This window comes from Ceratotherium simum, chromosome 1 (assembly GCF_057802395.1).
Source record: "Ceratotherium simum simum isolate JZ-2026a chromosome 1, ASM5780239v1, whole genome shotgun sequence".
Classification (NCBI taxonomy): Eukaryota; Metazoa; Chordata; class Mammalia; order Perissodactyla; family Rhinocerotidae; genus Ceratotherium; species Ceratotherium simum.
In genome coordinates this window covers 25,728,492-25,754,591 of record NC_141900.1, presented here as the reverse complement: position 1 = coordinate 25,754,591, position 26,100 = coordinate 25,728,492, and the positions used below count along the sequence as shown (strand labels likewise).

At 38.0% G+C, this 26,100-nt stretch overlaps 1 protein-coding gene across 4 annotated transcripts in view; it reads left to right on the top strand.

Moving 5' to 3' along the window:
- The first annotated feature begins 6,438 nt into the window (after positions 1-6,438).
- The window catches only part of SEMA3C (semaphorin 3C), a 202,042-nt gene continuing 182,380 nt past the window's right edge, over positions 6,439-26,100 (top strand). For 2 of the 4 annotated variants that reach the window (XM_087444428.1, XM_087444286.1), the window contains exon 1: positions 6,439-6,560. In XM_087444428.1, the coding sequence (XP_087300554.1) occupies positions 6,503-6,560 (58 nt within the window). In that variant the 5' untranslated portion in view covers positions 6,439-6,502. The remainder of the gene's footprint in view (positions 6,561-26,100) is intronic. The other 2 variants (XR_015555416.1, XM_087444505.1) reach the window with 1 other exon arrangement.

Below are 26,100 nucleotides of genomic sequence, written 5' to 3'. Positions count from 1 at the left end.
GACTGTTTTTGGTAACTTGACAAAACCATTTTGAAGTGTACATTAAAAAAAAGAAACTGTAAAACAGAGACAATTAGTTCAGCTATGCAAGTTTAGTGAAATTACAAGAATTAAACACCAAGGGATTGGTATAAAAAAACAGCACATAGATTAAAAGATTATTATGAATAGCCCTGAAATAGACTTTATAACATGTGGGAGAATAAATACAAAATATAGATGCCTTGCAAATTGATGATGAGGGCAATTATTATTCAAGAGATGATATAGGAAAAGTTGAGTCTTTACCTTATACTATATACCAAATTTAATTAAATGTATTTTTTTTTTTTTTTGAAGAATAAATCTGTGTTTTATTTTTTGTTTATTGCAGTAACATTGGTTTATAACATTGTAAAAATTTCAGGTGTACATCATTGTACTTCTATTTCTGCATGGACTACATCATGTTCACCACCAAAATACTAATTACAACCCATCACCACACACATGTACCGAATTATCCCTTTCACCCTCCTCCCTCCCCCCTTCCCCTCTGGTAACCACCAATCCAATCTCTGTCCCTATGTGTTTGTTTATTGTTGTTATTATCTACTACTTAATGAAGGAAATCATACGGTATTTGACCTTGTCCCTCTGACTTATTTCACTTTGCATTATACCCTCAATGTCCATCCATGTTGTCACAAATGGCTGGATTTCGTCGTTTCTTATGGCTGAGTAGTATTCCATTGTGTATATATACCACAGCTTCTTTATCCATTCGTCCCTTGATGGGCACTTAGGTTGCTTCAAGTCTTGGCTATTGTGAATAAGGCTGCAATGAACACAGGGGTGCATGTACCTTTGCAAATTGGTGTTTTCAAGTTCTTTGGATAAATACCCAACAGTGGAATAGCTGGATCATATGGTAGTTCTATCGTTGATTTTTGAGGAATCTCCATACTGTTTTCCATAGTGGCTGCACCAGTTTGCACTCCCACCAGCAGTGTATGAGAGTTCCCTTCTCTCCACAACCTCTCCAACACATGTTGTTTCCTGTCTTGTTAATTATACCCATTCTGACAGGCCTGAGGTGGTATCTCTTTGTAGTTTTGATTTGCATTTCCTGATAGTTAGTGATTTTGAAGATCTTTTCCTGTGCCTGTTGGCCATCTGTATATCTTCTTTGGAGAAATGTCTGTTCAGGTCTTTTGCCCATTTTTAATTGGGTTGGTAGTTTTGTTGTTGAGATGCATGAGTTCTTTATATATTTTGGAGATTAAGCCCTTATCAGATGTATGGTTTGCAAATATCTTCTCCCAATTGTTAGGTTGTCTTTTCGTTTTGTTGATGGTTTCCTTTGCTGTGCAGAAGCTTTTAGTTTGATGTAGTCCCATTTGTTTATTTTTTCTATTGTTTCTCTTGCCTGGTCAGATGTGGTGTTTGAAAAGATGTTGCTAAGACTGATGTGGAAGAGCGTACTGCCTATGTTTTCTTCTAGAAGTTTCACAGTTTCAGGTCTTACATTCAAGTCTTTAATCCATTTGGAGTTAATTTTTGTGTATGGTGTAAGGTAAGGGTCTACTTTCATTTTGCATGTGGCTATCCAGTTTTCCCAACACCATTTGTTGAAGAGACTTTCTTTTCCCCATTGTATGTTCTTGGCTCCTTTGTCGAAGATTAGCTGTCCATAGATGTGTGGGTTTATTTCTGGGCTTTCGATTCTATTCCATTGATCTGTGTGTCTGTTTTTGTGCCAGTACCATGCTGTTTTGGTTACTATAGCTTTGTAGTATATTTTGAAATCAGGGAGTGTGATACCTCCAGCTTTGTTCTTTTTTCTCAGGATTCCTTTAGCTATTCGGGGTCTTTTGTTGTTCCATATAAATTTTAGGATTCTTTGTTCTATTTCTGTGAAAAATGTTGTTGGAACTTTGATAGGGATTGCATTGAATCTATAGATGGCTTTAGGAAGTATGGACATCTTAACTATGTTAATTCTTCCAATCCAAGAGCACGGAATATCTTTCCATTTCTTTGTGTCCTCTTCAATTTCTTTCAGCAATGTTTTATAGTTTTTGGTGTACAGATCTTTCACCTCTTTGGTTAAGTTTATTCCTAGGTATTTTATTCTTTTGTTGCAATTGTAAATGGGATGGTATTCTTAATTTCTCTTTCTGCTACTTCGTTGTTAGTGTACAGAAATGCAACTGATTTTTGTATGTTGATTTTGTATCCTGCAACTTTACCATAGTCGTTTATTACTTCTAAAAGTTTTCTGGTGGATTCTTTAGGGTTTTCTATATATAAAATCATGTCATCTGCAAATAGTGACAGTTTCACTTCTTCCTTTCCAATTTGGATCCCTTTTATTTCTTTCTCTTGCCTGATTGCTCTGGCTAGGACTTCCAATACTATGTTAAATAGGAGTGGTGACAGTGGGCATCCTTGTCTGGTTCCTGTTCTTAGAGGGATAGCTTTCAGTTTTTCACCATTGAGGATGATATTAGCTGTGGGTTTCTCATATATGGTCTTTATTATGTTGAGGTACTTTCCTTCTATACCCATTTTATTCAGAGTTTTTATCATAAATGGATGCTGTATCTTGTCAAATGCTTTCTCTGCATCTATTGAGATGATCATGTGATTTTTATTCTTCATTTTATTAATGTGGTGTATTACGTTGATTGATTTGCGAATGTTAAACCATCCCTGCATACCTGGAATAAATCCCACTTGATCATGGTGTATAATCTTTTAACGTATTGTTGTATGCGATTTGCTAGTATTTTGTTGAGGATTTTCGCATCGATGTTCATCAGTGATATTGGCCTGTAATTTTCTTTTTTGTGTTGTCCTTGTCTGGTTTTGGTATCAGGGTAATGTCAGCTTCGTAGAATGAGTTAGGAGCTTCCCCCTCCTCAATTGTTTGGAAGAGTTTGAGAAGGATAGGTATTAACTCTTCTTTGAATGTTTGGTAGAATTCACCAGGGAAGCCATCTGGTCCTGGACTTTTATTTTTGGGGAGGTTTTTGATTACTGTTTCGATCTCCTTACTGGTGATTGGTCTATTCAAATTCTCTACTTCTTCTTGATCCAGTTTTGGAAGGTTGTATGATTCTAAGAATTTATCCATTTCTTCCAGATTGTCGAATTGGTTGGCATATAGTTTTTCATAGTATTCTCTTATAATCTTTTGTATTTCTGAGGTGTCTGTTGTAACCTCTCCTCTTTCATTTCTGATTTTACTTATTTGTGCCTTCTCTCTTTTTTCTTGGTGAGTCTAGCTAAAGGTTTGTCAATTTTGTTGATCTTTTCAAAGAACCAGCTCTTGGTTTTATTAATTTTTTCTATTGTTTTTTGGTCTCTATTTCATTTATTTCTGCTCTGATTTTTATTATTTCCTTCTTCTACTGATTTTGGGCTTTGTTTGTTCTTCTTTTTCCAGTTCCTTTAGGTGCATTGTTAGATTGTTTATTTGAGATTTTCTTGTTTGTTGAGATAGGCCTGTATTGCTATAAACTTCCCTCTTAGAACCGCTTTGCTGTATCCCATAAATTCTGGCATGTCGTATTTTCATTTTCATTTGTCTCCAGGTATTTTTGATTTCTTCTTTGATTTCTTCGTTAACCCAATCGTTGTTCAGTAGCATTTTGTTTAATCTCCATGTATTTGTGGCTTTTCTGATTTTCTTCCTATAGTTGATTTCTAGTTTCATACCGTTGTGGTCAGAAAAGATGGTTGGTATTATTTCAATCTTCTTAAATTTATGGAGACTTGTTTTGTGGCCTAATATGTGATCAATCCTGGAGAATGTTCCATGTGCATTTGAAAAGAACGTGTATTCTTCGGTTTTTGGATGGAATGCTCTGTATATATCTACTAGGTCCATCTGTTCTAGTGTGTCGTTTAAGGCCAATGTTTCCTTATTGATCTTCTGTTTGGATGATCTATCCGTTGGTGTAAGTGGAGTGTTAAAGTCCCCTACTATTATTGTGTTACTGTCTATTTCTGTTTTTATGTCTGTTAATAATTGCTTTATATATTTAGGTGCACCTACATTGGGTGCGTAGATATTACAAGTGTTATATCCTCTTGTTGGATTGTTCCCTTGATCATTATGTAATGCCCTTCTTTGTCTCGTTTTACAGTTTTTGTTTTAAAGTCTATTTTGTCTGATATGAGTACTGCTACCCCTGCTTTCTTTTCATTGCCATTTGCGTGGAGTATCTTTTTCCATTCCTTCACTTTCAGTTTGTGAGTGTCTTTAGGTCTGAAGTGTGTCTGTTGTATGCAGCATATATATGGGTCTTGTTTTTTTATCCAGTCAGCCACCCTATGCCTTTTAATTGGAGCATTTAGTCCATTGACGTTTAAAGTAGCTATTGATAAGTATGTACTTACTGCCATTTTTTAACTTTTTTTTTTTTTTTTCCCTCAGTGTTTTAGTAGTCCTTCTCTGTTCCTTACTTCTTCTATACAGAATTGATGGTCACTTTAGTTTGACCTCTGTCTGAAAGCTGTACTCTTTAACTACCCTCCTCCCTCCTTTTATGTTTTTGATATCATATCCAACTTCTTTTTGTGCATTTGTATCCATTACGTTCTAATCGTGGAAATAGATAATTTTTCCTATTTGTGGTCTTCTCTTTTCCCCTTAAATCAGTCCCTTTAACATTTCTTGTAACACTGGTTTCTTGGTGACAAACTCCTTTAATTTTTGCTTGTCTGGGAAAATTTTGGTCTCTCCTTCCATTTTGAACGATAACTTTGCTGGGTAGAGTATTCTTGGCTGTAAGTTTTTTCCTTTTAGCACTTTAAATATATCGTGCCATTCTCTTCTAGCCTGTAAGGTTTCTGCTGAGAAGTCAGCTGATAGCCTTATGGGGTTTCCTTTGTATGTAACTTGACATTCTCTTGTGGCTTTTAGGATTCTCTCTTTATCTTTAATTCTGGACATTTTGATTATGATGTGTCTTGGTGTGGGCCTCTTTGGGTTTATCTTGTTTGGGGCTCTCTGTGCCTCCTGTACCTGGATGTCTGTTTCCTTCCTTAGGTTAGGGAAGTTTTCATCTATTATTTCTTGAAATAGATTCTCTGCCCCCTTGTCTCGCTCTTCTCCTTCCGGGACACCTATAACACGGATGTTAGTGCGCTTGATGTTGTCCCAGAGGTCCCTTAGACTGTCCTCACTCTTTTTAATTCTTTTGTCTTTTACCTGTTCACCTTGGGTAATTTCTTCTAGTCTTTCTTCCAGCTCACAGATCCGTTCTTCTGTATCCTCTACTCTGCTTTTGAGTCCCTCTAATGAATTTTTCATTTCCAGTATTGTATTCTTCATTTCTGATTGGTTCTTTTTTATATCTTCCATTTCTTTGTTGACATTCTCACTGAGTTCATCTATTCTTCTCCCCAGATCAGTTAGCATCCTTAACACTCTTAGTTTGAACTCTCTGTCGGGTAGGTTGCTCATTTCTGTTTCACTTAGTTCCTTTTCTGGGGTTTTGTCCTGTTCCCTTACTTGGAATGTATTCTTTTGCCTCCTCATTTTGCCTCTTTCCCTGTGCTTGTGTCTATGTATTAGGTAGGTCAGCTACATCTCCTGCTCTTGGATAGGTGACCTTATGTAAGTGATGGCTTAGGAGGCTTCCAGTGTGCTTCCCTCAGTTCTCAATGTTCCAGGGGTGGCCCCTATGTGGGCTACGTGTGTGCTTCTATTGTGGCCTGTTAGCTCTCCCTATAGGTGCCCAGGAGGCTGAGTTATGCTCCTGGCCAGCTGTTGTAATGCTCAGCTGCTTGTAGTTGTTGTGGGCCCTTCAGTCTCTTTATCAGGTGTGAGGAGCCCCAGCACAGTTGGCTGCAAGTTCTAATACCACATCTGTGTTGCAGTATTTCTTTTAAGTGAGTAGGCCCCCAGCGTGGCAGGTTGTTAGGCTCAGGGCCTTAGAATTGCTGTAAACCTCTAGCCTATTAGGTCTCTTGTCAGCTCTCTGAGGATTGCAGCTGGGTGGGGCTGGCCTCAGGCACAGGAGCACCCAATTGTTTCAGGCTTTGGAAGGTGGGGCAAACCTCCTATGTGGGTCTTTGAGAAGCACAAGTCTTCTGCAGCTGACAAGCCCTGCCGCCCACAGGTCCACACACACAGTCAACACAGTCCTGCCCCGGGTGGGGGCCCCGACCTCCCCAAGCGGACCCAGTCTCTCCACGGCGGGAGCCCCACACACTCTGCCACCACCCCACACTCTCCACCCGCTCCTTGTGCACACCCTGCCCCGCTCAAGTCAGCTCAGTTGCCAGGCTGCAGAAAATCCAGTCACCAATCTATGCAGGCCCACACGTTGCCTGAGGGCTTGTTGTTGGGTGGGGCCAGTCTCTAGGGTGGGCTGCCTGCCCTGGCTGAGCTGGATTAAATCGGTGCTCTAGCGGGTGGAGCAGACCCTGGGCTAGCAGGTCTCAGGGAAAACTCCAATGGCGTCTGTGTCAGCACGCTCACACCAGGCCACAACAATGGCCGCCGCCAATGTCCCAGTCCCTGGAGAGGTCTCACCCCTCACCGAGATGCACTCAGGGCCTATTAGGTGAGTCTCTTGTCACCAAAGCAGTGTGCACCTTTCTTTCTGGTGATTTTAGGATGCTTTCTGGAACGGGTGAGTTTGTGGGCCGGCCCTTTAAGAGCCAGTTTTAGTTTCTTTGTGAACCGGGTTTTCTGGGGGTGCTACCCAATGCTTTAGTAGCAGCAAAGTCAGATATTATGCCGCTGGTCTCGATTGTGCTGGGTCCACACAATGCCCACAGCGGGGGCGCTCCCCGGCTCAGGGCCCCGCGCCTCCAGGGAGGCTGCGTACCTGTGAGCTGCTCCCGGCGGCCGTGAAGCTGGCGGCTTGTGAAGGCGGCGTTTTTCCTCTCCGGAAGGGAGTCTCTGCCTCTTCCACCCCAGTTAGGATTGTCCGTTGTTGCAGGAGTTCCTCTTATCCAGTTTTCAGCTCTGTCTCAGGGGTAATTTTTCCACGAGTAGTTGTAAATTGGCTGTGTCCACGGGAGGAGGTGAGTTCAGAGTCTGCCTACGCCGCCATCTTGACTCCCTCTCCTCTAATTAAATGTATTTAAATAATTAAAATTAAACCACAAAAGAATGAGAAGAAAATATAGGGAAATATTTAACGGATATTAGTAAGTTAGACCATTTTCTTTTGACAATTCTATTATTTTAGGCTCAGATCCATTTGCAAATTAAGTGAATAGTTATGAAGCCTCTCTCTGCGGGAGGAAAGGAAATGCATATGTGCGTATCTAGAAAATTCTGTATATAATTACAGATAATTCATAAACACTGAGGAGGGGATAAATGAGCAGAGGATAAAGAGAGGCAGTAAGTCGTGTATGACCACTGTCATTCCACCCCTAGAAGTCAGTTTTCTTTTAGGTAGTCCCACTGGATCCCTGAATTAAATTGAATCCTGCCTAAGTTTTGGGATCGCAGAAGACAAGAAGTTTATGGTTATGAGGGGGGTGTGGGGTGAGGGGGAGGGGAGCGTCAGGTGTCAGTGTAAGTATACTCTCTTCACTTCCTTTCATAAACTACTCCTTTCAACAGCTATATTCTCCAGAATAGTTCAAAAAGTGCTGCTATAGACTGAATGTTTGTGTCCTTCCAAAACTCATGTGATGAAATCCTAACCCCCATTGTGATGGTATTGGGAGGTGGGGCTTTTGGGATGTGCTTAGGTCATGAGGATGGAGCCCTCGTGAATGGGATTGAATGAGATTAGTGCCCTTATAAGAGAGGCCTCTGGAGAGCCATGTGAGGACACAGCAAGAAGGCTGTCTATGTACCAGGAAGTAGGCCCTCACCAGACAGCAAATCTGCCTGCACCTGATCTTGGACTTCTCAGCCTCCAGAACGGTGAGAAATAAATGATTGTGGTTTAGAAGCCACCTAGTCTATGGTATTTTGTTATGGCAGCTTGAACAGACTAAGGCAAGCGGCGAGAGGACAACTGCATAGAATACAGACGAGAAACAGAGATGCCTGTAAAAGAGAGATGCTTCCCCCCTTCCTTGGTTAATCAGCACCTTTGATTCCTTCCAACCTGAGCGGAAACATCACTTCCTCTGGAAAGAGTCCTCTGACTTCCCCAAACTGTGTTAAGTCCTGTGTTATTGATTTCCACTTTACCTTGTGCTTCTTGTGACACTTATAACGCTCTTACAACTATTCTCTAATGCCTATCTCCTCCACAACACTCCATAGTTCCCCGAGAACAAGAAATATGCTTCTTTTTAAAATCACTATTCTTTAGAGTCTATTCAATACCCAGCACATTCTAGGTACATGAACCGTAGATATTGAATAAATAGGATGGCATAAAAGATAAATTAGCATTTTCATAACTTTGCATAGTTTTGCTTTATCACTCAAAATTAGCTTGACTGCTAAGCTAGACACTGGCTCTTGGCCCTTAAAATAGAATTCAATTTCAAAAATGGAGAAAATTCTAAAATCATATGTAATGTTTACAATGCAGAAATCACATCCATTTTATTGTTGAAATAAGTTCAGAGAATTTTCATAGGTGATGATATATAGCTTTGCTTTCTTTTATGATTCTTTATGCCATGTCATATGAACTGAGTGCCAAACTATGGGCCCCCTGGTTCTATCCTGGAAACATCATCTGGGCAGGCATTGGATTAGTAGATCTACAAAATCAAAGAGGGTTTCCTGATGTGATAGACCCTCTGGAATTTGAGGATAAAGTTTCAAAGCCTCAGGCATGCTCTGGCGATTCTTGGCAATGATGCACATACTCAAAATAGGAAAGGCAGAACCAGTTATACTGGAGACTTTAAAAGATAATGATACTAGAGTTCTGATGACCTTCTGTATTATCAAACTCTCTCTCTCCTCTCTTATAGCTATTCTAAGAGTAATTCTCCACTAAGTCCTCTAAAAATATCACTGTAGGCCGGCCCTGTGGCTTGGTGGTTGAGTGCGCGCGCTGCGATGCTGGCGGCCCTGGTTCGGATCCCGGGTGTGCATCAAGGCACCACTTCTCTGTCCATCCTGAGGCCGAGTCCCACATACAGCAACTAGAAGGGTGTGCAGCTATGACATACAACTATCTACTGGGGCTTTGGGGGCAAAAAATAAAATAAATAAAAATCTTTAAAAATATCACTGTAAAAATACTTTCTGGTAAATGACATTTTTTTTTATTAACTAGTTTGTCAGGTAAGTTAAAACTAATTGGACTTAATATTTCTATGATAACTTATTTTAGCATTTTTCAATGTTATAAATGAAGTAGTAATTAAAGGAGGATAAGTCAGTTTTCACCTCTAGGTTAGCCCTGAGGGGAAGTTTAGATCTCCAAAATTTAATAAATCATTAGTTAATCACCCAACCCAAACTCCCAAGCAAAAACTTCTAGCAATCAATTTATGAGCACTTGCTTTTATAATTATTTTCTAGAATTTGACCCTTGTTATATATATTGGAATGTAAATAGTTCTATTTCAAACTCCATAAAATGTAGATTTAGTAGTAGTGTCTAGAAAATTGAGCAAAAAGCTTTTTACTGTATCTTTTTACTCTTGCTAAAGAAAGTTACCTATTAACTAAAACCACTAACAAGGCAAAAGGGATTCCAATATTTTTTCAGGAGCATAATAGGGAACAGAATTCAAATGAAATAAAGGCTAGAGGAATTCAGAGAATAACATTATTTTTTAAAGATTCGCCCTGAGCTAACATCTATTGCCAATTTTCCTCTTTTCTTTTTTCTTTTTCCTCCCCAAAGCCCTAGTCCGTGGTTGTATATCCTAGTTGTTAGTCCTCGTACTTGAGCGGCTCCACAGCATGGCTACTGACAGATGAGTGGTGTGGTTCTGCCACTGGGAAACGAACCCAGGACACTGAAGTGGTGAGAGTGCCAAACCTTAACCACTAGGCTGTCAGGGCTGGCTCAAGGATATCATTTTAAAAACAGAAAAATATATAAAATTGTACTGTATACAATACATTTATTAGGTCAATACATCATTTTACTGGGTTTTGTGGGTTCAGTTTTAAGGTATTTTCTGAATGTTTGTTTACCCTTATACCATTCATAGACTATGACTAAATATTGTGCAAGGGCTGAATAAGAATGAGTCTAAAGTGACTGAGCACAATAATAAACCTCCAAGCAAAAATAAGGCTTTTAGGTATGGTATTGGTAAACCAGCTCTTTAAAATGACAACAAAACCACCCCGAGTTGTTATTTTATTACATATTGTTATAATTTATGCTTTTGAGGCTATTTAAATAATAGTAATATGTAGTAAAATACTTACAAAGTGACGAGTTTTGGATGTTTATTACCTTTGCTTTTAATATAATTTAATTGTAAATTTATCTAATTTAATTTTTAATAATGTCTGTGTTTGACAACTGGCTTGTCAATACTCCTGAAAATTTAACAGTCAGTTCTACAAGGCCAGTACAAGCCTACTAGTCACACCACTAACTCTTACCACCCACCCAGCCCCCTGCCAAACACAAGACAGCAATGGAAACCCTTGGAATCTCACCCCAAACTGGAAGACCTTTGCACAGAGAGACGCTGAAGGGTCACTGCACGAATCTGCCAAAACTTGTACCAAGGTCGCTGTCAGGATATCCTATGACAGTTTCCTATCCCTTTCCATAAACAACAACAGCAACAAAGCTGTGATCATCTGTCATTTTAGGCCCAGAGATGTCATCAAGTTTAAATCCAGAAGTAATGACACTGGCTGTAGGAATAAGGATGCAAGCCAAGACCAGGCACAACAGATACATTCTGCTCCCTCTCGTCTCTCCATTTCCTCAAAACACTGCTGACAAACGCTAGTCCTGTGAGCAGAGCCTGAAACTCAGAACACTTGGTGCTCTATGGATTGGCCGCAGCTGTTTGGGAGCAGACTGATATTCCCCAGCTAAGATTTTCCCCTGCTCCAGCACTACGATAGGCTTGTCAACTGGGTGTTCTCATTTAATCTCATTACTTTTTAAATGTAAGTCTTCTATTTCCATTTTTAATAAGAAGAAACCAAAGCTTAGAGAAATCATATAACTTGCCAGGACCCACAGGTAATAAACGGCAGTGTAAGATTTGAACTCAGACTCCAGATACCGTGTTCCTAACAATTTCACTATCCTGCCTACAGTAATCACAATGATGTTTATGATAATAATGACTGGCATTTGTTGAGTGATAGTTAGGTGCTAAATTCTATTCTAAGTGCTTTACATGCCTTAACTCATTTAATTCTGGTGACAGCTAGACATTAGCACATTTCCTCAATTCTAAGATATTATCAATTGTAGACACACTATTGAATTCACAACAGCATTCAGGAAAAATAGGAGCATGATGTACTATGTTAAACGTCATATTGATTATACTGTGCATCCCAAATTAATAAATATTTAAAAATATAAAGCTTATGTCAGAGGACCAAGGAAATGTGGTACATGAACCTCTGTATTAACAAGGACACCAAAGGAAGAAAATCTGTACTAGGAAGCACAGGAAGTAAGAGAGAATGGGAAACTGATCCTCTAAATTACTTGAAGACCACAGTTTCTCAAAGTTCCTGAATACACTGGTATTCGTTACACTGACCTCCTCTTCTGCCCTCCTCTTCCACATTTCAGGACCCTGTGATTACATTGAGCTCAGCTGGATACGCTAGGATTACCTCCTTATTTTACAGTCAGCATGTTAGCAACCTTTACTCTATCTGCAACCGTAATTCCCCTTTGCCATGTGACCTAATATGCTCACAGGCTCCATGGATTAGGACATGGACATCTTTGGGAGGCCATTGTTCTGCTTACCGCGACGACCAAACCACAGAAAAGACAAAGATGTAGCTGTCCTTCATTTCAACTTAAAAAATATTCCTAGAGAATTCCAATCAGCCTGGCAAGGACCACTTGCCCATCCTTGTGGTAAGGATGGGATTGGGAGCCAGGCAATATATTATAATTGGCAGCCCCAAATAGAATCGTATATTTGTGAGTGAGATGAGAAGCAGATGATTGAAAGCGGAGATGGCTTTTCTCGGGAGGGAGAGGTGCTGGGCAGACCAAACAATGGCTGTGTAGTGTGCTGCCATTTCACCCTAACCTCTTGCTACTTCCTTTTAGGCACCCAATGCTTTAGACACACCATAATAATAGCTGGTTCCTCCAACTCCCTTTTATTTTCATACAGCCCTTCATATATTCTCTCAGATAGTACAGCCTTCCCGTCATTCTCTGCCTATAGAAATTCTCATTCTTATAAGTGTACCTCCAATGCTAATTCTTCTAGAAAAGAAGTAGATTTCTGGAACTGCCTAGCTCTCAAATATTCAAACCACTTACTATTATACGGAAGGTTTAACAATAATATTGCCATGATTCTGAGAGCAAATGTTGTCCTTTCTCATTGCTTGAATAGTTCAGAAACCCTCTTAACTCTTGACTTGGAAAAATTCATTTGGACTTGTCTGCCCTGTTCTTGTATAGTCTCCTGTTTCAAGAGTTATTGCAAATGCTTTTCAAAGCATTTGGAATATTGCATTTCCAAAGCATTTCAGAATATTTGGCTTTGCTTTAGAGAGATTTATGAATGCCAAGTTTACTTTCTGGTCCAAGTCTATTTTCCTATGGCACTAATAGACAATAGTGACAATGCTACACCTCCAGGCCATTTGACTTCTTTTTGCAAAAAACCAAAATTAATCCTCAAAGGGTATTTTTTTTAATTAGAAAGGAAATCATTGAATCAAAAATTAGATTTTACTAAGAATTACTTTCTAAAGTAAATAATTTAATTCTGACATGTCAGAATCTAAATCTAAAAAATTAAATATAAAAAGAATATCCTGGCATATGCTTCATCATATGTTATTTTTGTATAAAATGAAATTTGTCTTAAACAAACTTATCAACATCACTTCACTCCTCTAGCAGGGAATTCTAAGACCAACACATTATTATGTTCTCAGAAAAAGGTGTCATCTTGTTATAGGGAGAAAATTAAAAAGCCAACTCTTACTTTTAGGCAAATGAGATGATTTATGAAGTCGATTTTAGTAAAACAAAATCAATTAAATTATCTAAAGACAATGGAGAATGTCAAAATGGTGGCATAGAGCTTTGATTTTTAGCCTGCAGATTTAATCTGCGGAATTAAATACTTCATTTCCTTCTAAGGCTAAATTTTTTAACTTTTTAATTCTTCTAATAATTGTAGGCATTTATAATTATATTATTTTTCTAATAACACAATGCTAACGCTCGCGTGAATAACTCACTAGGAAAATAGTTTTGCTTCTCTTCAGAAAAAAATCATAATAAAACACCATCCATCCATATTAGATTTATATTATTTGGACCAATATTATTTCTATAATTGTTAGATATCTACTAACCATTTTCTTCTGAATTTAAATTACTTGAATGTGAAACAAAAAGGTTTGTTGGACTTTGACAAAATTTGCTTTGCCAAGAAATTATTCAAGCCTTTTGCAAATCTCTTTGCAAAAGTTCTTTGCCCTCTTAAATCGCTAGCTTGCTAATAGCTGGTAAACCACTTCATGTACACTTTCAGTCTGATTAGCTGACACCGCCTTATTCGTTAAACTTTTAAATGCCGAAGTTCCTCTGGGCTCTCTCCTAGGCCTTCTTCCTTTACCTCTCCACACATTTTACCTAGGCTTTATTATCTTCTCCAATGGCTTCATTGACCCTTTATGTGTGGAAGATTCTAAAATAGAAATCTGATTCATATAACTGTCACCTGAGCTCCGCACTAACGTAACCATTTGCTACTGAACAGCCCCACCCAGATGTACTATAGCTAGCTCACACTGAGTGTATCCAGAACTGAAAGCATGATCTCACAGCCAGCAGGCCCCCTCCTGTGTTTCATTGGCAGAGAGTGACTTCCACATCCACCTAGTCGCTTAAGCCAGAATGTAGATAATCATCTTTGATACTTCCTTGTACCTTAAACTTTATATCCAATTGAGCATCAAGTCCTATCAATTCTACATCAGATGTATTTCAAATATTTTCACTTCCCGTGTGCTAACTGGACTCCTCTCATTAACATTATTCATCTCCAAGCTATGATTCTTTAGCCAGAAAATCTGATGAAATCAATGTTCTACTCAAATCTCTTCCTCTTAAAGAGAAGAGAAAATGCCTACCCATTGCTTTTATAATAGAATTCAAAATCCTGGATATGATCTACAAAAATCTGATTACTCTCTATCTACATCTTTAGACTCAGCATAATACGTGTTGTCCCTAGGTTTCTTCTTTCCAACCATATATACCTTCTTCATATCCCTGAATGCATTCTACACCACACAATCATGGGGTATTTGCACAAGCTGTTCCCTAAGCCTGGAATACTCTGTCATCACCTCTTCACCTAACTAACTCCTGTCATTCCTCACAACATGTCTTAAATATCAGTTCCTCATAGAAAATTTGCCTGACCTACAAGGTTATATTGTATTATTCTATTCTAGGATTTCTTCACCTCAATTCTCAAAATTACCATAAATAATTAATTGATTATTTGTAATTTATGTTATTGCACATTAGTTATTTATTATCTTTTTTACCCTCAGAATGTAAGCTCCATAAGAAATTATATCTATCTGTGTCAACTCTACCTCAGATGATCTTTTACACAGGGAAGATCAATAAACATTTGTTGAAGAGATAATAAATAAATGCATGCTAAGACGCTGCTTACCGTGTTACCTCTTCTAAGACAATTTGCTTCATTAGGGGAATAACTCTATTCTAGCTCTGGTCTAAAGATAATTAATAGCCAGCTCATGCCCAGGCACATCTGCAGCTGTCACTAAATCTCAATAAATTTAAAAACCGATGCCTGTTTGGAAAGCTGGTGTAAGAGGAAATGTTTATCTTTAATGCACTGACCACTACTCGAGTAGCAATGGGAAGGTCCTGTAATGCTGTTTCTTGGAGGTCCATTCTGCTGCCCTTTCTATGCCAATTTGCTTATGGCTTCCAGTGACTCCTGCCTAAACTTCACAATTGATATTGACAAAGAACTCTTCAAAGACGTCAGAGTTCAGTGAGGACTATCCAAAAATAATTAAAATAATAAGAAAAAGCAAAAGTTACAATGTGAATATCTTTGTAGCCCCAATGGTCCATGATCTTTCAAAAGACAGTAACCACATCTTATCTTTAGCACAGCAACCTAACACAGTTTAAACCCTTAGTGCTTTGTTGGCTTTTGAAAAACTGGGTGAGTTAATAACTATCTCTGTCTGATTGAGTCAGAGAAGACTTCACAGATGTGACTGCACTTAAAGCAAATCCTAAAATGGAAAAGTGGTAGTGTGAGAGAGGAAGTTATTCCAGCTACAAGGAAGAGCAAATGCAGAGGCATAGAAACTTGAAAGGGAACCACGTGTTGATAACAGTGAGTGATTTAGAGCACACTGAGCTTGGAACCCATAATGTGACAGGCAGAGGAAGAGGTTAAGGTCGTGTTGGAAAGCCGTTCACAGTACTAAAGAGTTACCTTTTATATTCTAGGAGATTGTACGCCATGCAAGATTTAAACAGGGAAGTGGAATACTCAGATTTCTTTTTTCGAAAAGAAACGGTGGTGGTATTTTGTAGCATGGACTAGAAGGACGAACGACTACAGTTACTGGAGCAAATAGATTGTATCTTTTTTTGCCCATTCCTGTAAATCACGGTCACTTAGATACGTCTCAAAATGAAATTTCTGCAGAAAATGTTGTTGATCCAACAGCGATGTCTGCCATATGTGGGGAAACGGACGTGGTGCATGAGTACGGGAACATCCACACACTGGGTAGAGGGTGAGGTTCCGGGGGGAGCAGTTTTGATAGCACTGGGACATTTGCAGTAGGGGACCAAATGGACTACTTAAACTGAAGAGACATTTTAGAAGTTGACAGCAGTATGGCATTTTGAAAAAGATAATTAGGAAACAGTGAAGCAATTTTCTGGAGTCTGAAAGAAAATTTGTCCATTCCTATACTTTGGTTTTGGTACAGATGAGACTACCATTAAAATAGGGGGGCCGGCCTGATGGTGCAGCGGTTAAGTGCGTACACTCTGCTTCGGTGGCCCCGGGGTGCGCTGGTTCAGATCCTGAGTGCACACCAACTCACAGCTTGTCAAACCACACTGCGACGGCGACCCATATAAAGTAGTGGGGGTGGGCACGGATGTTAGCCCAGGGTCAATCTTCCTTAGCAAAAAAAAAAGGAAGAGGATTGGCATCGGATGTTAGCTCAGGGCTGATCTTCCTCACACACACACACACAAAATAAATAGGGACAAAAAGAAGAGTTGTTTTTGCATTCTTTCTGCATTTAACTGTCTCTAACATCTTTTTATTATATTTTATTAACTTGTTACTTTTTATTTTCAGATGGCTGCCTTTCTAGATAGGCAGCAGCAGAATTCTTTTGGTGGCTTTGCTGGGACAAAAATAAAATATTGGTTGAAAGGAAAGAATGCAGTATTTGTAGAACCTAACTAATACATTTCATACATGAATCATAATGTTATTTATTAAATCAGCAAATGTTTGTTCAGTAACTCTTTTGAATCATTTTGTTTAATTATTAATATCAGCAAACATTTGTTCACTGACTCTATATTACCTAGGTATATACTCATTACTCCAAGGGAAAAAAAAAAAGAAGTAGCATAGTCTCTCCCTTTGAAAAAGATGTGTTTTTCATATTTTCAGAGTAAAATTAACTACTTAGAAACTATCCCTCTGCCACAGCCCTCCAAGCCAACCTATTAACGACTATTTCTCATAGGAAGGAAGTGGTTCCATCCAGGGCTAACAGCCAAGAATTTTGCATTCCATTTCATTCATTGCTTCTGTTACTGATTTATTGCATAATATTAAGTAGCAATTCTGCAGACTTTCTCTTTGTTCTACTGAGTGGGCAATGCATTGACAATTCCACTAATGTGGGCATGGCCTTTGGCATGACAAAGAAATAGGTGGAGACCAGAAATACATCTCTGGCACGTCTCAGGAATGTCCCTTGAGATGGCTCATTGCTGAGTAGCTGAGCAGAGACATGACTCAGCCAGAGTTTCTGCAATTTGCCGTCTGGGGCAGCTACAAGAGTGCTGGCAAGAGCCGTGGGTCACCCAGTGTTTCCTGGATGTAGAGGAGAAAACTGAGCCTTTTATTCAGAATCAGGGCTCTTAAATAGCAGTCTGAGTATACAAACTTACTTGAGTTTTTTGTCAGCACTACAACATTAAGAAGAGAAGAAGTCTTCTATCTGCTTACAATAACTTTCTCAAATATTATCAATGCATTTGAAGAACCTTGAAAACAATTATTGTTTAATCAGTGGACATTAGAACTCCTCTTTGGAATGGATTCATTAGAAAAATACCGTGATTTTTGCAGTTGAAAAGTGAGAAAGTCTCTGTTGGCAAAGAGATGACTAAAGGATATGTAAACTTGTTTCTTAAGAAATAAACACTGAATTGGAAATGGAAGAAAAGGGAGAGAAAAGACAAGAGAGATAAGGAAAGTGACCAAACACAGCAGAGAGGACAAAAGATTCTGTTGAGCAAGAGTATTTAATAAATGGCACTTATATGATATCAATTGTGTAAATTTTCCTTGTAAGTGATATGATACACATATAGATATGTATTTTGCATTGGGGTTTTGATAGTTTGATAGTTATTTTGGAATTGTGTTCATAGTCTGTACTATGAAGAAATTCAAAAATTTCTCTCTCCTTTATGCATCATTGTGTTAGTCAGTGCCCAATTTTTATGACAGAATCTGGGCAATTAAGGCCAGGTACAATCATTCTGTTTAACTTTATTGGGCAAGAGTTTCATGATCCTCAGTTTGTAGGAATTTGTGGGTCAAGGTTCATGTGACAATCTCTTTATGGCACAGAAATAAGACTGTAATTGTCTTTGCTGTGTCCCTCCTGCCTGCTTTTGGTGTCCGTATTTGTGAATTCATATTTACGAATCAAAAGATGACTAGTTTATAGCTGCAAAGTTAAGTTTAAACCCCTATTAAGGTAGCAGCTGTTTTGAAGTGAGATGATTGCCATTTTCCTCAGGCCAAAAGTTCCAGTTCTACCTAAGACAGAGCCTCGAAACAGGAGTCCCCCAAGAGGTCACTTTTGATCCAGGGATCTCTTATCAGAATGTCAATGAATTTCCACACACATGAACAAACTCACTTTGTTTTTTCATTTGTGATAAACACCAAAGATTCTCAGAGGAAGCCATCCCAGAAGTCCTGGTCCCTGAGCCACTGCTCACAGCTAGCTTAAGCATTCCTGGGTTATTCGCCAGGACCTAGTAGAGTGGTCACAGGAACAGAAAACAGGGAGTAGATGATAAATTTTATGCTAGAGTTGGCTTACTACTTGAGAAGTATGTAGTGGACAGTGTGGGGGCTCTTCACAGAGCCATTTGGATCCTTTCTACAGTTTCTTTGTGCGGGTGGTAAGTTGTTAATGCTTTGGTGTGTATTCAACAACCTATCTCCTACCCCTTAACAATGACAGAAAACTGTTGATGCCAGGAAAGCTAGCTCTCTTGCCTCCAGTTGGGGCACCTCTAAGGCATAACATATACTCCAGAGCTCTTTGCAGAATTGGGCTGGAATAACCTTCTGCAGGGCTTATGCCTGAGGCTGCCTCTGCACTGCTGCCTGGCTTCCTTCCCTTCTCTCTCCTGCTTCCTCCAACTCCCTAACCAATATCCCCTGGGTGGACTTCCTTAATAAATCACTTACACATATGTCCTTGGCTCAGGATCTGCTTTTCTGGAACCTAACCAAGACAAAGGGAGAGGCGAGTGAAAGCGGAGAGACAGAGAGAATAGGAATCTCCAAGTGTGAGATAGGAAAACAGATTACCAGAAGCCAGGATGGGAGAGAACAAGATAACCTGGGAAAAAGTAGGAGAAGGACATCAAAAAGCAAGATACTGAGGTCTGGGACCACATATATGGGGCCTTCATTTGGGGGTCCTGAAACATGGTGGTTAAACACAAAACCCTGAACTCATACTGACTGGGGATGAAATTCCAACTTTGCCACTTCATAACTATGTAACCTTTGGCAAGGTATTTTACCCTCTAAGCCTCTACTTTTCCATCTATAAAACGAACCTAAGATGTTAACCCTTAGAAATACTTTTACATATGGAGAGAAGCTTCTACCTGAAGGTATTTATTGCAGCACAATTTAAAAATATGATTCCCAACTGGGGGTGATTTTGTTCCAGGGGCACATTTGGCCATATCTGGAGACATTTTTGTCTTCACAACTTGGGGATGGATGAGGAAGCTACTATTTACTAGTGGGTAAAGGCCAAGGGTGCTGCCATACATCCTACAACTGCAAGAGACAGCATCCCACCTCCATCCCCAACAAAGGAATATTTGGACCAAAATGTCAACAGCGCCAAGGTTGAGAAACTTTAATAGGAGCTCTAAAGCAACAAAGAGTTGAAAGAAAACTAAATATTAAAAAAAAAATAAAACTAGAGAATGATTAAGTAAATTATAATGTATGTTCTAGGTGATACGCTGTAACTGAAAATAAATTATTTTGTTAAAACTATTCATTGACCCCTAAGATAAGATTATAATTACACAAAAAGTGCTGAGAGTCTGTAAATCATGTAAGTTCATTCATTCATTCAAGTCATAATTTTGAGAGCTAGTCCATGCCAGGCATTGGACTAGGGAAATTATAATCATGAAGGAGACAAATTTATTGTTCTCATGAATTTACATTTTAGTGGGGAGAAAAGACAATAGAAGATAGATAGATAGATAGATAGATAGATAGACAGATAGATAAAAAGAAGTTATGGAAAATTTAATAAAAAATAAGAATATAAAGTAAATAAATGTCTGAACAACTAAAATAATGAATAACTAAAATAAGGTAAATAAACATAAATAAATGAACAATAAACAATTCTCTGAAGAGCTGACATTTCAGCTGAGATCTCAATGACTAGAAGCTGTGAACCATGCAAGGATGGAGGGGAGAGCACTCCCAGGCAGAGGGACCCATTAGGCTGAAGACCCTAAAGTAAGAACAAAGTTGGTAGTTTTGTAGAACATAAGTGTGAAGAGCCAAAGAAAAGTGTAATTAACAATACAAACCACGGAGAAAGATAGACTTGAATCTGAATTCTTGCTCTGAGAGATATGTAGTGAGATTTTCATTCAAAGACTGTTTCTTCAACATTGCTTCCTCACCTGTAATAAGTGGGGATAAAACTTCTCAGGGTTATTGTGAAAATTAAATTAGATAATACATGCAAAGTTGTCAGCATTATGCCATTTACACAGTAAGTACTTAATAAATAGTTTAATTGAATAAAAATCAAGATTTAAACAGATACAAAAAAATGCATATATTAAGCCTACATAATAGTACACATAACACACACGCTAGTAGGGTACAAAAGGTTAAGTATGATAGATTGGATCACCTCTAGGATCTTTCTTATCCTACGATACTAGGACTCTGAATTCCTCTATGATGGTAAATGAAAGATAACTTTTGACATATTTACTCCTTCATGTCAGTTCTCTGAACCAATGAAGAATGAATACCTGATTTTCTGAGGTATGAGAGTATGGTGAACACAAAGTGGAAACAGCCCTGGACTGGTGACCAACAGGTATTGATTTTATCTGAGGCTCTGCTGCATATTAGTTTTATTATTCTAACAATTCACCAACCACCACTAGCTTCAGTTTCCATAGTTATAAAGAATGAATTAGATAACATGATCTCAAAGATCCCTTCTAGTTCTAGGATTCTAAGTATTACAGATAATTTAGAAATAAAAGATAGTTTGAGTAGATTTTAGTTTAAAAAGTATAAAACTGGTTTTTAGAAAATAATACTGGTTTCCCTTCAGATAAAAAACTAAAGAAATCTGGATTGAGGAAAGTGTCTATTGATAATTTATGTAAAGATATATTAATTATCACAACCAAAATACAATGATTATAAACTTTTTTTAATACATTTTCTTTTAATTTAATTTAACTTTATATACAGAAATAAAGATGGCCACATTTTACCATAAGCAGTTCAAAAAGACCAGGCAGTCACATAAGGAAATTCTATAAATATCTCCAGTGAAGAAAGACAAGGTGGGCAAGACCTCATGGCCAGCATTAGAAATGGCCATACATTAGACAGAGGCCATTCTTGACATTGAAAACGGCATCATATGGAATGTTTGGCTCAAATGCCCTGATCTAAAATTGGCTCACCAATATTCTTTTCATGCCATAATTAAAAATAACTATCTAATATTATCACTAATTCATCATATGAGTAAAAGTGATTTACAAATAATATTTCATCACATAACAAAAGAAATGAATGGCAAGTGAGGAACATACTAGCTTTGTTTCAAACAATTTAACTGAATAAAGGACATAGGCCTAATGGTTTACAGAAAGTCACATACAAATAAGATAAGGTCAGGGTCAGGATCCACTTAAAATCCATTAAAATGTCATTGAAGTCACCACTCCACTCCACATGAGAAGGTAATTATACTGTCTGGTGATAAAGAAAAAGATCCTAACAAGGAGATGTAGAGATCTGCATAGTCTTCAAGACTAGCGCATGCTTGAAAAATTTTACATGAATGTATTTAGTACATATATTTTTACTTAATTATTAATTATATATTAATTCATTGAATTAGAAGCTATAGTGTATAGTGAAGCCCTATTTAAGTTTATATGTGAACTTAAACAGGAAGACTTATGTGGACAAATTCTAAGATAGTCTTTCCTTTCACAGACTAAAACCATTTCTGCAAATCTTTTATAGAATGCCTTGAAAGTGCTCAAATATATTGCTTGGTTATACTATTGAGATGTGAATTAAAATTTTGAAAAAGAATCTCTAACAGAGTTTATGTATAAAATTGAAAAATATTCAACTCAGAGGGGAGCTCAGATATATTTTTTTAATGCAGTAGATGAGGAACTGGGGCCAACAGTTAAATAAGAGAATATAGTCTTCTCTATATCACATATAACGTATTTCATTTTCAGAATTGTCTAGTTCTCGTGTGTAGTAAACTCTTCAAGCAGCCGGAGCTTAATAAGTAAGGCCTATTGAGAGCACTTGTATGGGCATTCTGTTTTCCATAGTAAGTAAATCTCCCCAGTGCAGAACAAAATTTTTGCCAATGTTGAGGTGAGATGGAGGACAGTAATTCCAACAAAAAGCAGGGCAGAAGGGGGGAAGCTTTGTTCAAAATGGTAGATGGAACATTTGTATTTACATCCTTTCCCACTTAACTTTACATTAAAGTGATATTAAAGGGATATGCAACAATGAGGTCAGCAGAATGGGGCTATTCATAAGCTTTTGACACACATCTAGGAGACAGAAAACAGATGGTAAGTGGTACCATTGTGACAGGGTAGAAAAATCTGTGTCCTAGAGAATATGAGGAGAAGGCAGCAGCTGGTGAGGATAGTCGATAAATACTGCAAACCTACAGTTTGCAGGTTCAGAACTAGAAGTATGAGCTACAATAAAAGGTGGAAGATTAATTTAAAGTAGGTAGATGGAATAATTGACCTAATCCATTTCTCACAACTGAATACAGAACACCTGGCAGCCAGCTTTTTAACTCTAAGAACAAAAACGATATGGACGAGCAATCCTGGGGACTGCACATCCAACTAATAAAAATTTCTAGACAGCATAAAGAGGAAAAATACAAAGAAGAGAATTAAAAAGAAATTAATAGACAATCACTTCTGAGAGATGTAGGCATAAGTCTGCAGATTAAAAGGGCTAATTGAATGCTTAGCAGAGTATGTGAAAAAGATACACATTTAGAAAAGTATTGTGAAATTTCACTATGGCAAGGACAAAGAGGAGTTCCTAAAAAGTCAAACTGGTTAACTGCAAAGGAATAATAATCAAACTGGTATCAGACTTCTTCACAACAAAATTGGATCCTGGAAGAAAATAGTACAATGCCTTCAAAGTTGACCAGTCTTCATCCTGGACCATACGGAGAGAATGGTGGACAGAACCCCCATTGCCACACAGGTAAGGTGTCAGAACGTGCCTTTCCACATAGCCTTTTTCAGGAAGTACCTTAAGTGTGAGTTGCAGAAAAAAGAAGGAGTAAACTAACAAACTAACACAAAAGAGGAAAATGGACTTATGGAATATAGAAAACAGGGAATTCAATACTTGAGAGTCATATGGGTATGTACGAGAACAGTTTATAGAGTGATCTGCCAAGATTGGAGCAGGAGAATAGAAAGCTAGAGAAGGGAATTATTTCATGAGGAAAAAAGAGAGAATTTCATAGGTTTGTCATTTTGAGAATTTTGAAGAACACAAAACGTGACAAAGCCTACAAAAAAAAATAAATAAAATCACATTAAACTCCAGAAAAGATATAAATGATGAAATGAATGAATGAATAAAAGTAGATAGAAAAAAAGTGTTAGCACAGCACAACATGGTTCCATGGTAAGCACTATTTAGGTGGACATGAATTAAAAACACCTCATCTTGCCTTTCAATTTTAAAAGCTAAGCTATAGATAAAGACCAGAAAGGTTAATATAACCAGAAGGGTTATAGCACAGAATAAAATGTAACCAACCTTGACAGAATATAAGAAAATGCTCAAGTGACTAAAGAGGGAAATTTGGAGAAGAGCTGGAGGAAAGGCTGTGGGTGGTAATACCATACACATCTTACAAAATGATGATTCAAGACATATTGACTATTGTTGATAGAATAAAGAATAAAAGTGTAAGAATATAATTTATAACAGAAACAAAACTGAAAGTAACAAAAAATAATAGCAATCTCACTCTTATGGGAAGAGATGATCGAGAGTAAATTAAATACTGTGTGAGGTCTCTAATTCCACCCATCATTCCATGAACACAAAAGACCATCTGTAAAGTTAGGTAAGAAATATTAGCATAGACTTTTGTACATGTTTACAAGTGGAGAGTGGGACTAGGGGAAGAGAGGAATTGGCCAGAGAACTGTTCCTTTTCATTGTAAGTCCGTCTCTACAATTTACTTTTTAAAATTGGTGTTACTTTAGAAAAAAATAAACTTTCTATTTTGTAATAATTTCAGACTTACAGAAAAGTGGCAGAGATAGTGTAGAGTTCTCATATACGCTCACTCAGTTTCTCCCACTGTTAACATTTTACACTACCGTGGTATATTTATCAGCACTAAGAAACTGACATTGGTGACATTATTATTAACTGAACTCCAGACTTCATTTGGATTTCACCAAGTTTTTCATTAATGTCCTCTTTGTGTTCTAGATCCAATCCATGGTAGCACACTGCCTTTAGTTGTCAGGCCTCCCGAGTCTTTTCTGGCCTGTGGCAGTTTCTCTGTCTTTCCTTGTTTTTCGTGACCTTGACAATCTTGAGGAGTACTGGCCAAGTATTCTGCATAATGTCTTCTAATCTTGGTTTGTCTGTTTTCTCGTGATTAGACTGTGGTTATGTGTTGTGGAAAGAATACAACAGAGGTGAAGTGCCCTTCTCTTCATGTCATATCAGAAGTACATGCTATCTAGATTACATCACTCGTGACGTCAATCTTAAATACTTGGTTAGGTAGTGTTTTCCATGTTTCTCCACTGTATAGTTGCTATTTCCTCTTTCATTGCTCTATTGTTTGGAAGTGAATCATTATGTCTAGGCCACCCTCAAGCAGGGATGGGGACAGGAATTAATATTTATCTTGTGTAGGGGGGAGTATCTACACACCTTATTTTGAATTCTTTTGGGAAGAAACATTTGTCTCTTCTCCCTCAATTACTTATTCGTTCAGTTATTTATTTATAACAGTATGGACTTATGTATACTTATTTTATATTTTAGGTTATAACCCAGTACTATGTTATTTACTTTATGGCTCAAATTGTTCCAGTTTTAGCCATTGGGAGGTCTTTTAAGTTAGTTGTGTCTCTTTGAAATGTCTCCATCCTTTCATTTTTGAGCATTTCTTTACTTTTTGGAACTACAAGGTGATCCAGGTTCAGCTTTTATTTTTTTCTGTGCAGGTTCTAGAGTCAGTCATTTCTCTAAGAAGCCCTGGTTTCTTTTTATTGGAAAATAGTATTTAGAAACCAAAAGTCTAGGTATTGGATGTGCTTGTTGCTACTGTGGTGTCATTGCTTCTAGGACTTCTCATTGTGTATAGCTAGGTAATATATGTATGTATATTAACCCATGTATACATACTGTATTAGGGTTTTCCAGAAAAATAGAATGAATAAGATGTGCGCGTTTTAGAAAGAGGTTTATTTTAAGGAATTGGCTCATGTGGTTACGTAGGCTGGCAAGTACAAAATCTGCAGGATGGGCTGGCAGGCAAGAGACTGAGAGAAGAGCAATTCAAGTCTGAAGGCCATCTGCTGCAGAATTCCTTCTTGCTTGAGGGAGCTCAGTCTTTTGTTCTATTCAGGCTTTCAGCTGATTGGATGAGCCCCACGCACATTATGGAGGGCGATCCACTTTATTCCAAGTCCACTGATTTAAATGTTAATCTCCTTCAAAAACATTCTCACAGGAACATTCAGAATAATGTCTGACCAAAAATCTGAGCACTGTGGCCCAACCAAGTTGGACACATAAAATTAACCATCATTGGGCCGGCCCTGTGGCTTGGTGGTTAAGTGCGCGCGCTGCAATGCTGGTGGCCCGGGTTCGGATCCCGGGTGCGCATCGAGGCACCACTTCTCCGTCCATCCTGAGGCCGAGTCCCACATACAGCAACTAGAAGGATGTGCAGCTATGACATACAACTATCTACTGGGGCTTTGGGGGGAAAAAATTAAATAAATAAAATCTTTAAAATTAACCATCACACATACATATCTATAACTGTTTCTGTTTCCATATATATTTATAAATTAAGCTAAACATGCATTCATACTAATGTTTCTTACTCTAATCCAGTCTCATTGCTATTTTTGTAAATATGTCTTCATTTTTTTAAATTA